The sequence below is a fragment of the Cucurbita maxima genome, unplaced genomic scaffold, assembly GCF_002738345.1.
Source record: "Cucurbita maxima cultivar Rimu unplaced genomic scaffold, Cmax_1.0 Cma_Scf00604, whole genome shotgun sequence".
In the NCBI taxonomy this organism is placed as follows: domain Eukaryota; kingdom Viridiplantae; phylum Streptophyta; class Magnoliopsida; order Cucurbitales; family Cucurbitaceae; genus Cucurbita; species Cucurbita maxima.
In genome coordinates this window covers 1-11,164 of record NW_019272620.1, presented here as the reverse complement: position 1 = coordinate 11,164, position 11,164 = coordinate 1, and the positions used below count along the sequence as shown (strand labels likewise).

General features: G+C 35.1%; 1 protein-coding gene across 1 annotated transcript; it reads left to right on the top strand.

Annotated features, from left to right (window-relative positions):
• Positions 1-9,412: 9,412 nt before the first annotated feature.
• Positions 9,413-11,160, top strand: LOC111474737 (exopolygalacturonase-like; the record flags this gene model as incomplete). The annotated part of the gene is made up of 4 exons (XM_023119653.1): positions 9,413-9,573; positions 9,932-10,234; positions 10,340-10,858; positions 10,945-11,160. Coding segments are annotated over exons 1-4 (1,173 nt in total), but the record flags the coding sequence as incomplete, so codon positions are not given.
• Positions 11,161-11,164: the final 4 nt, after the last annotated feature.

Genomic DNA, 11,164 nt, shown 5'->3' with positions numbered 1-11,164 from the left:
AATTAATCATAATATTACTCTAATTTGAAATAATTATTTAAATTAATTGTTGAATTAAAATGTTGACTTCACTTAAATGGAAAAATTCATGTTTGAGTTAATGGAATTTTAAGTGTTAAAATTTGGTTAACTCAAACTTGCATCCTTGCCACGTAATCTCACACATTTGAGTCGAATTTTGAGTGTCAGAATTTGATAATCTCAAATTTGCACGAACATGCAAATATCATTTTATAAATAGAGTGATCAAGGTCCATGAAAGTCTTTTTGAAAAAAACAAAAGCTTGAGAAAGTCGCTCACAAATTCTCTCTCACATATACGAAATCCCTTCCAAGTTTAGTCACCCACCGGATTCCTCAAGGCCGGAGAATAGTAGGGAAGATACTAGTGGTGGTTCGAAATCGGTTCTTGAGAAAAAAAGAATTTGAACTACAAAAGGTTAGTACTCAAACTCATTGAGTTTTAATACTTACGAACATGCTATTTAATTTACTATCATTGATGTACTTAAAGTGTCTAAGATTCAAATTGCTTCCGTATGTGTTATAACAATACCATCAATTGGTATCAGAGCAAGTTTTAGGCACTTACATTATTTTGAGCATGGTGGTACCATTTCATAAATGAAAAATTGTGGATGCTAAAGTGAATGTTTATGGTTTTGACATTTTTTTTTTTATGCTTCCATTTGATACCATTATTGTAATTGACCAAATGTGTATGGGCTTTAATGAGTGAAGAAAGGTCTGTAATTTTTATGGAGTCATTAGAGTCCATTTAAGATTGTAATTCATCGATAATGGAAATGATGGCAAGCTAAACCGAAGAAGAAAAAGGAAGAACACTCGCGGAAGGCTCGAGGGTGTGGATCATGTTAATTTCAAATTATTAATGTAATAATTTAGTTAATTGCTTGCTTTAAAATGCCACAACCAGTCCACTTTAGTGTGTTTAATTAATTATGCATTGTGAATGTATGTTTTAATTAAATAGAAAATGTATATGCATAAAGTATGCCATTTAGATTTAAAATCCCACCATAGGCTAAGCATGTTTCATGCATTACAAGTATGTTACAAGTGTTATAGTATGCATGTTTAGGGTTCCATGAGGGATAGATATAAATTGTTATATTATTTCATGCAATAGATAATTATATAATTGTTATATGAAGCATGTTAGATGCATATTATAAGTTATTTTCAACGTCATAAACGAGATAGACGTTAAAATTTATAATAAAGCTAAGTGCATGCTCACTTAGGGTTAAGAACCAAGCACGATCAATTTTAAATAGTTAAAATAGGTCGATATCTTGTAAAATTGTGTTACAAGAAAGCTCACCTGGCACGATCTTGTTTAAGGTTGTTGATACTTAAGTTAATGGTTTACGGAACACCTGCTACCTGGAGATCGGGCCAGTACTTGAGCTTAGTTAGCCCAGTTTTATGAGCATGCGTGAGTGATGTAAGTTTTTGGAAAAATCACCTAGACTTATGTTATATTTAATTAGCTAGAATATACCTAAGTAATGAGAATATCCAACCATCTAAAATACTTAGTGGGAGGAAAAAGGTATATGAGATGTATCGTTTTCTTTTTCACGCTCTCTTGAAAGTTCACACCGTGAGATTCATGCTCAGCCTCGTGTCACCCTGGGAGCAGCCTCCATTCGGAAGGTATTTGCATGAGTCAATAACAAGGTGAATAGAGAAAATATTTATAGTAAGTGGAAGGAAGTATATAAACACATCCTATGGTCTCCACCACTAGATTGTACCATGAGATTCCCATGTTCCGCCTGCATGTTGTCCTAGAGCAACTACCCATTCGGAGGTCGTAACATGGGAGAAGGAACAACGCAAACTCCAGAAATGGATAGGATTTCTTAGATCCATTCCCACTTTGGCTTTTTCATTCGATAGCATTGTTGGGGTCGACCTCCGAGTTCTGAAAAATGGTAGGTCACACTTACGAAGAATTACTAAGAGTTAGTATATTCTTGACCAAAGTAACGATAACTAAAACACTATAGGAATACAGAGTTATTCTAAGATTAGTGTTTAAGTCAAAAATGTCTTGGTTTAGTAAAGGAGTGATTGATTGCCCCTCGGTAGTAGTTACTCTAACTCACTAAAGTATCATTGCAAATTAATAATTTTTGGGTACATAATTACATTTACTAAACCTGATTGGATTACACAGGATTAAGTCAAATCACTCATAGAATTTTCTTTATATCACAGCATGACAGACTCAATAGTACAATTACTCGCTTTTGAGAAATTAAATAGTGACAATTACGCAACTTGGAGATCAAATCTAAACACAATACTTGTAATTGATGATTTAAGGTTTGTTTTAACTGAGGAATGTTCTCCAAACCCCAGCTCAAATGAAAACTGAACAATTCGGTATGCATATGACAGATGGACAAAGGCAAATGACAAAGCTCGAGTGTACATTTTAGCTAGTATATCTGATGTTTTGGCTAAGAAATACGATGTTATGGATACTGCTATAGAGATTATGGAATCTCTAAAAGGGATGTTTGGACAACCGTCCTTCTCCCTTAGACATGATGCCATAAAATACTTTTACAACTGTCGTATGAATAAGGGACCTCAGTTAGAGAACATGTCTTAAACATGATGGTCCATTTCAATGTGGCAGAAGTAAATGAAGTTGTCATTGATGAGAAGAGTCAAGTCAGTTTTATCATGGAGTCTCTTCCAAAGAGCTTCTTCCAGTTCTGCACAAATGCGATGATGAACAAGATAGAATATAACTTGACTGCTCTTCTCAATCAGCTATAGACTTATCAGTCCCTCTTAACAAACAAGGGACAAACAAGAGAAGCAAATGTTGTTGTCTCTAAGAAATTACTAGAAGGATCGTTCTCCAAAAATAAGTCTGGTTCTTCAACTTCGAAAAATGTTTTGATAAAGAAGAAGGGTAAGGGAAAAAATAAGACTCCTAATGACCGTAACAAGGTTCAAAAAGTAGATAAAGGAAAATGTTTCCAATGCAACGAAAACGGGCACTAGAAGAGAAACTGCCCAAAATACCTTGCAGAGAAGAAATCCGAAAAGACACAATAAGGTAAATATGATTTACTACTTGTAGAAATATGTTTAGTAGAGTATGATAACTCAACTTGGATACTAGATTCAGGGGTCACTAATCATATTTGTTCTTTTTTCCAAGAAACTAGCTCCTGGAGAATGCTTGAGAACGGTGAGATAACACTCAGGGTTGGAACAGGAGAGATTATCTCAACAAGATCAGTAGGAAATTTAAAGTTGTTTTTTGTAGATAGATTCATTATATTAGATAATGTACTTTTTGTTCCTAGAATGAAAAGAAATCTAATATCTATCTCTTGTTTATTAGAACAATTGTATAAAGTATCTTTTGAAATCAATGAAGTGTTCATTTTCAAAAGAGGTAAAACAACTTATATATGTTAAAATCGAACGAAACAAAAGCTATTTTAAATAACGAGATGTTTAAAACAAGTTAAACTCAGAATAAACGACAAAAGATTTCTCCTAATACCTATCTTTGGCACTTAAGACTAGACCACATTAATCTCAATAGGATTGAGAGGTTGGTTAAGAGAGAACTTCTAAATGAGTTAGAAGACAACTCTTTATCTCCATGTGAGTCTTGTCTTGAGGGTAAAATGACTAAACGACCGTTTTCTAAAAAAAGGTTATAGAACCAAAAAAAACCTTAGAACTCGTGCATACAAATCTCTATGGTCCAATGAATGTCAAAGCACGAGAAGGGTATGAATATTTCATCAGTTTTATTGATGATTATTCAAGGTATGACTATCTTTACCTAATGCATCACAAGTCTGAAGCTCTTGAGAAGTTCAGAGAGTATAAGACTGAGGTTGAGAATCTATTAGGTAAAACTATTAAAACACTTCGATCAGATCGAGGTGGAGAGTATATGGGACTTGAGATTCCAAGACTATATGATAGAACATGGAATAATGTCTCAACTCTCAGCCCCTGGTATACCTCAACAAAACGGTGTATCAAAAAGAAGAAATAGAACTCTATTAGACATGGTTCGGTCTATGATGAGTTTCGCTCAATTAACTGATTCGTTTTGGGAATACGCAGTGGAGACCGCTGCATACATTTTGAACATGGTTTCTTCTAAAAGTGTTTCAGAAACACCTTATGAGTTATTGAGAGGGCATAAAGGTAGTTTACGTCACTTCAAAATTTGGGGATGCCCAGCACATCTGTTGTTGTAAAATCCCAAGAAATTAGAATGTCGTTCAAAATTATGTCTATTTGTAGGATACCCCAAAGAGACGAAAGGTGGTTTGTTTTATGACCCTCAAGAAAATAGAGTGTTTGTGTCAACAAATGCTATATTCTTAGAGGAAGACCACGTAAGAAATCATCAACCTCGCAGCAAACTAGTATTAAGTGAGATTTCTAAAGAAGCTACTGATAAAACAACAAAAGTTGTTGATCAGGTTGGTCCTTCAACAAGAGTTGTTGATGGAGCTGGCACTTCTGGTCAATCACACCCTTCTCAAGAGTTGAGAATGCCTCGACGTAGTGGGAGGGTTATAACTCAACCCAATCATTACTTGGGTTTGGCAGAAACACAGGTCATCATACCTGATGATGGCGTTGAGGATTCATTGACCTATAAACAGAAAATGAATGATGAAGATAAAGATTAGTTGATCAAAACCATGACCCTTGAAATGAAGTCGATGTACTTCAATTCAGTCTGGGAACTTGTAGATCAATCAGATGGGGTAAAATCTATTTGTTGCAAATGGATCTATAAGAGAAAATGAGATCAAACTGGGTACAGACATTTAAAGCTCGACTTGTAGCAAAGGGTTATACCTAAAGAGAGGGGGTGAACTATGAAGAAACCTTCTCTCCTGTTGCTATGCTCAAATCGATTAGAATACTTGTCCATTGCCACATTTTATGATTATCAAATTTGACAAATGGATGTTATGACAGCCTTTCTAAACGGCAATCTTGAGGAGAGTATCTATATGGCTCAACCAAAGGGTTCATTGAATAAGACCACAAGCAAAAGGTCTACAAGCTTAAAAGATCTATTTATGGGTTGAAACAAACATCTCGATCCTGGAATATAAAGTTTGATACTGCGATCAAATCTTATGGCTTTAAATAAAATGTTGACGAACCTTGTGTTTACAAAAGGATAGTCAACTCTATAGTAGCTTTCATGGTGTTGTACGTTGACGATATCCTACTCAATGGGAATGATGTGGGATTTCTGACTGACATTAAGCATCGGCTAGCGACACAATTCCAAATGAAAGATCTAGGAGAGGCTTAGTTTGTTCTTGGAATCCAAATAGTTTGGAATCGCAAGAACAAGACACTAGCATCGTCTCAAGCATCGTACAAAAAAAAAAAAATGTTGGTTCGATATAAGATGCAGGACTCAAAGAAAGGATTATTACCATTCAGGCACAGAGTTCATTTGTCGAAGGAACAAAGTCCTAAGACACCTCAAGAAGTTGAGGATATGAGACATATTCCCTAAGCATCAGCAGTCGGTAGTCTGATGTATGTCATGCAATGTACCCGACTCGACATATGCTATGTTGTGGGAATTGTCAGCAGATATTAGTCCAATCCAGGACGTGCTCATTGGACTGTCGTTAAGAATATCCTCAAGTATCTTAGGAGAACAAGATATTATATGATAAAGTATGGCACTAAGGATCTGATCCTTACAAGGTACATTGACTCAGATTTTCAGACCGATGTAGATTCGAGAAAATCGACATCAGGATCTGTCTTAACTCTGAATGGAGGAGCAATAATATGGAGAAGCATAAAGCAAGGTTGCATTGCTGATTCCACCATGGAGGCTGAGTGCGTTGCTGCTTACGAAGCAGCGAAAGAATCTGTATGGCTTAGGAAGTTCTTAGCTGATTTGGAAGTCATTCCAAATATGCATCTGTCCGTCACTCTTTATTGTGATAATAGTGGAGCAGTTGCAAATTCAAAAGAACCAAGAAGCCATAAGCGAGAAAAACATATTGAGCGCAAGTATCATCTCATAAGGGAGATTGTGCAACGAGGAGATGTGATCGTCACACAGATAGCTTCAGAGCACAACATTGCTAATCCATTTACAAAACCCCTCATGGCTAAAGTGTTTGAAGAGCACCTAGTGAGTGTAGGACTACGAGTTATGTAATCTAGGGCAAGTGGGAGAAAAGGCATGAGTAGGTGATCCCCTGGTTTATTGTATTTATGTCTTTCTCTCTACTCAATGTTATAAAGCCCCACGCAATGTTATAAAGCCCCACGAGAATTTTAGTCCAAGTGGGAGTTTGTTGGGTTTTATGTTCTAAAACTCATAGTTTGTAAACAAAAACATATTCTATTTTCAATAAAGTTATTATTGATGTTTATTCAGTAAAGATTGTTATTGAATAAAGTAAATTTTACGATTATTAATCTAAATCCAAAAAACTAAGAACACTCTGACTATAGTATGATTACTTGAACTATATGTACAGACATAAGAGTGGATCAAGTTCAAGTATATAGTCAAAATGATCTATAATACAAGGATAAGGCTGAGTACCTTATCTGGGGGACACTATGCATGCGGCCTACTTTTTTTATACGATATAAACAATGTGATCACTAAATTGTACATGTGGAGACATGTGAGTGGGGCGTCCTATGCAATGAGTATTGCATAAGATCAAACCATGAAAAAAATCACTCTCACTTTATAATGTTGTTTACTGTTGAGACTGATTTTTTTCATTCGATGTCCTAGGTAACTCAATCTTAATCCTGAGCTAACCATGAACTCTTATGTATTCGAAATTATCCTTAGATTTGCATGGGTGAGAGTGACTCGAGTATGCCAGCTCAATAGGCCTCTCATTTCAGGGGTAAGACTGGGTGAATGGCTAGTGACATAGGGTGCAATATGGAATTCACTCCTACCAACTTTTAGGGATAGTAGAGAGGTAGTTCCCTTAAGTACGAACTCTAGGTCTTGAACAAGGGGCCCCACCCTCTCATTGGCCTGAGAGGGATTCGGTTTACTGGTTGGACCACAAACCAATTTTTCATTAAAGAATCAGTGGGACATAAGGAACAAGAAGTAACTTCTGGAGTAAAACAAAAAATTGAACCAGCTCTAGTTACGAACAACCTGTGAAAGATCGACTTACTAATCATGGTTATATCAAATGGACAAAAATATATTTATAGTGTGGGGAGTGCAACTACTAGGCTATAGTGGAGTGTCCTAGTAGTTAACGAATGTTAGTTAACAAGGTTAATGAGTTTAGCCGGTTAATCTCGGATCTTGGAGCCCATGATCTATAAGTCCATTCGGTCCCCTTGCTAGCTCATATCGGACTAAACCATAAAATAGTGTGACGAGTGAGTTCGAAGTATTTGGAATCGAATTAGGGAATATGCGCTAAATATATATGATATATTTAACCGTTTTTTTGTTTTATATACGAATTAAACAAATCAAAGATATTTAAATAAGATTTTAAATATTTTAATCAATATCGGTCAGATTGGGATTGGCCTTTGAATTAATTAAATTTTTTAATTAATCATTAATATTACTTTTATTTGAAATTAATTATTTAAATTAATGGTTGAATTAACATGAGAAAGTCAAAATATTGACTTCACTTAAAATGAAAAATTCATGTTTGAGTTAATGGAATTTTGAGTATTAAATTTAGGTTTAACCAAACTTGCATGTTTGCCAAATAAACCCCACAAATTTGAGTGGAATTTTGAGTATCAAAATTTGGTAATCTCAAACTTCCATTAACATGCAAACATGACTCTATAAATAGTGATCAGATAAGGAACCACTACAAGTGGAGTAAGATTCGGATTACCTTGTTGATCGAATATCTCAAGGCAATAACATTGTTTGAGATTCGAATCACTCCACAAGCAAGATCGATCATGTCTAGCTTGAATGATTCTTGTTGATCAAATATCTCAAACACTTGTTTGAGATTCGAATCACTCCACAAGCAAGATTGATCAATCCCTTAAATAGGGTAAAAATGGCTTTAGGAATGTCGAAAACTTAGGAAATAGTACATAATTTTTATACTGAGCCGTCTAAGCCGAGAAGCCGAGTCGACAAGTCGCCAAGTCGAGCCGATGCAGGAATGAGGCGGGTAATTATTAAAGTTGAGCGCGGGCTGTATGGATCGGGTCGAGGCACACGATACGTTCTCGGCTGGACAGCAACAAAAATTAAAAATTATCCTCAAAGAATTAATCAATATTTTTTTAAAAAAAAAATATTTATTACTCTTCACTTTTCTTACTTTCTTCTTCTTCTTCTTCGGTTTTTTATTAGCGCCCATCAAAAATATATTAAAATGATGGGGTGGAAAAAGTTTTTCTTTTGTCATTTTTCAGCTATATTTGTGAGTCGAGGCCCGTCCATTCCCAATTGGTCCGTTGGGCTTGTCCATTTCTAATCCTAACGGACGAACCCTTGATCCAATTTTCTATCAATTCTTCACATGTCTTGTCGCGTGATTGATATCCTAACGGACGAACCCTTGATCCAATTTTCTATCAATTCTTCACATGTCTTGTCGCGTGATTGATCCGTTCTATTGGACGCACTTGCCATATATTTTTCAGAATTTGTAATCTATTTTTTAGAATTAGCTCTAGAATCACATTCATTCAATGATACTATCAATTATCATTTGTGACATAGAAATGTATAGAATTGTATCTCATTGAATTTTTTAAAAGCTTCATCCACAAAATTATATTTAAACCTATATAAATAATCCATGGTTTTTAATTACAAAAGAATGGCCTACTCTAATAATTCATGATTAGTCTCTACAAGGAACATCGGCAAGGTCATTCATTGAAAGTTATTATGCACTATTTTTTACGTTAATTTTAAAAAATTATAATCATTTTCTCGCAATTTCTTTACCAACCCTCTTTTATATTTCATACTTCATAATCAAGTTTCAAACTTTGCTTGATTTTAAAAATACTTCTTTAATAAACAAAAAAAAACTCTATAAATAAAGCTGGTAAACTTAAATTTCAAAATCCAAAAACAAAAAATTTAATTCTTTGATCAAACACGAAACTTTATTTAACATTTTAAAACATTATTTTGATGGAAAGGTCAACATAATCCTCCATCGTTTAAGGTAAAACTAAAACTAATTATAGGGTCAGCCTTAAACCACATACTTATTCTTTAACAAATTTAGCTAGTAGGAATTGGTTATTTTTGTGTTTGTATATAAAGGGAGTTTGAGTTGGTGAATGCATTCAAATCAATTCTTAATTCTGAGAAATTGGGGAATTTGAACCAAAAGAAAATAAGGCAAAGTACAAGAGACCAGAGAACTAGAAAAGATGGGATTGATATCAAAGTTTATGGCATTAATACCACTGTTGCTATTGTTGGTGTCTAATGCTACCGTTGATGCTACTAGCGGTGTTTTTGATATTACGACATTTGGTGCCAAACCTAATGCTGATGTTACTCAAGTACGTGTACATTTGTTTAAGTTGATGAACCAAAAATTTCATTGGGTACATTTGTTTAAGTTGATGAACCAAAAAGTTCATTGGGTACATTTGTTTAAGCTGATGAACCAAAAATTTCATTGGGTACATTTGTTTAAGTTGACGAACCAAAAATTTCATTGGGTACATTTGTTTAAGTTGATGAACCAAAAATTTCATTGGGTACATTTGTTTAAGTTGATGAACCAAAAATTTCATTGGGTACATTTGTTTAAGTTGATGAACCAAAAATTTCATTGGGTACATTTGTTTAAGTTGATAAACCAAAATTTCATTTTGTACAAAATATTTTTCTCAAAAGAAATGGTTGAATTCACAGGCTTTAGCAGATGCATGGAAGGAAGCATGTGCGTCGGCTACTCCAAGTAAAGTATTGGTTCCAAAAGGAACTTATCAATTAGGAGAATCCAGGCTCAAAGGTCCATGTAAAAGTCCTATCGAGCTTCTAGTTGAAGGAACATTACAAGCTTCTCCTACCGACACGGAAGGAGATGGGTTGCTTGTTATGGAATACGTCGATCATTTGACATTGTCTGGTACTGGAGTTTTCGATGGCCAAGGAAAAGCTGGTTGGGAAAAGAATGATTGCCACCTGAAGAAAGAATGCAAAAAGCTTCCCATGGTAAATGCTCGTACTACTTTAATTATAAAAAGAACTCATAATTTGGGTTAGCATTATATGCTTTAACAAGCGAGTGTTTTTTCTTTGTTTGTTTGGAATGAGCAGAATTTGAAGTTCAATTTCATCACAAATTCGATAGTGAAGGACATAACTTCATTGGATAGCAAGAATTTTCATATCAATGTTTTGGCCGGCAAGAATCTTACCTTCGATCACTTGAAAATTACTGCACCAGAGCATAGTCCCAACACCGATGGAATTCACTTGGGTGATTCAGAAGACGTTTACATTCTCAACACCGTAATCGCAACGGGAGATGATTGTATATCGGTGGGATACACTAACAGAAAAATAACCATTAGTGATGTTACTTGCGGACCGGGACATGGCATTAGCATAGGCAGCTTGGGCAAGTATAAAACTGAAAAAGAAGTGGTAGGAGTTACAGTGAAGAAATGCAAATTAATCGGTACTACAAATGGTGTCAGGATCAAATCATGGCCAGATTCTGCCGTCTCATACCCAGCCTCTGACATGCATTTTGAAGATATTGAAATGGATAATGTTGCTAACCCCATCATCATAGATCAAGAATATTGTCCATGGAATCAATGCAATCGAAAGGTATGTATTAAAATCGAACCTCGTTGGTTTCCAACTTATTATCTTTTGAACACAAGTATTAATTAATCTTTATTTTGAACATCTAGGTTCCATCAACAATTAAGATTAGCAAAGTTAGTTTCAAGAACATTAGGGGCACATCTTCTACTCCAGTTGCAGTCAAACTTGTTTGCAGTAAAAGTCATCCATGCGAGGATGTGGAAATTGCTGATATTGACCTCACTTATAGTGGTAAAGAAGGGCCAATTGTGTCCGAGTGTGCAAATGTGAAACCGACCATTTCTGGAAAGCAAAACCCTCCCATCT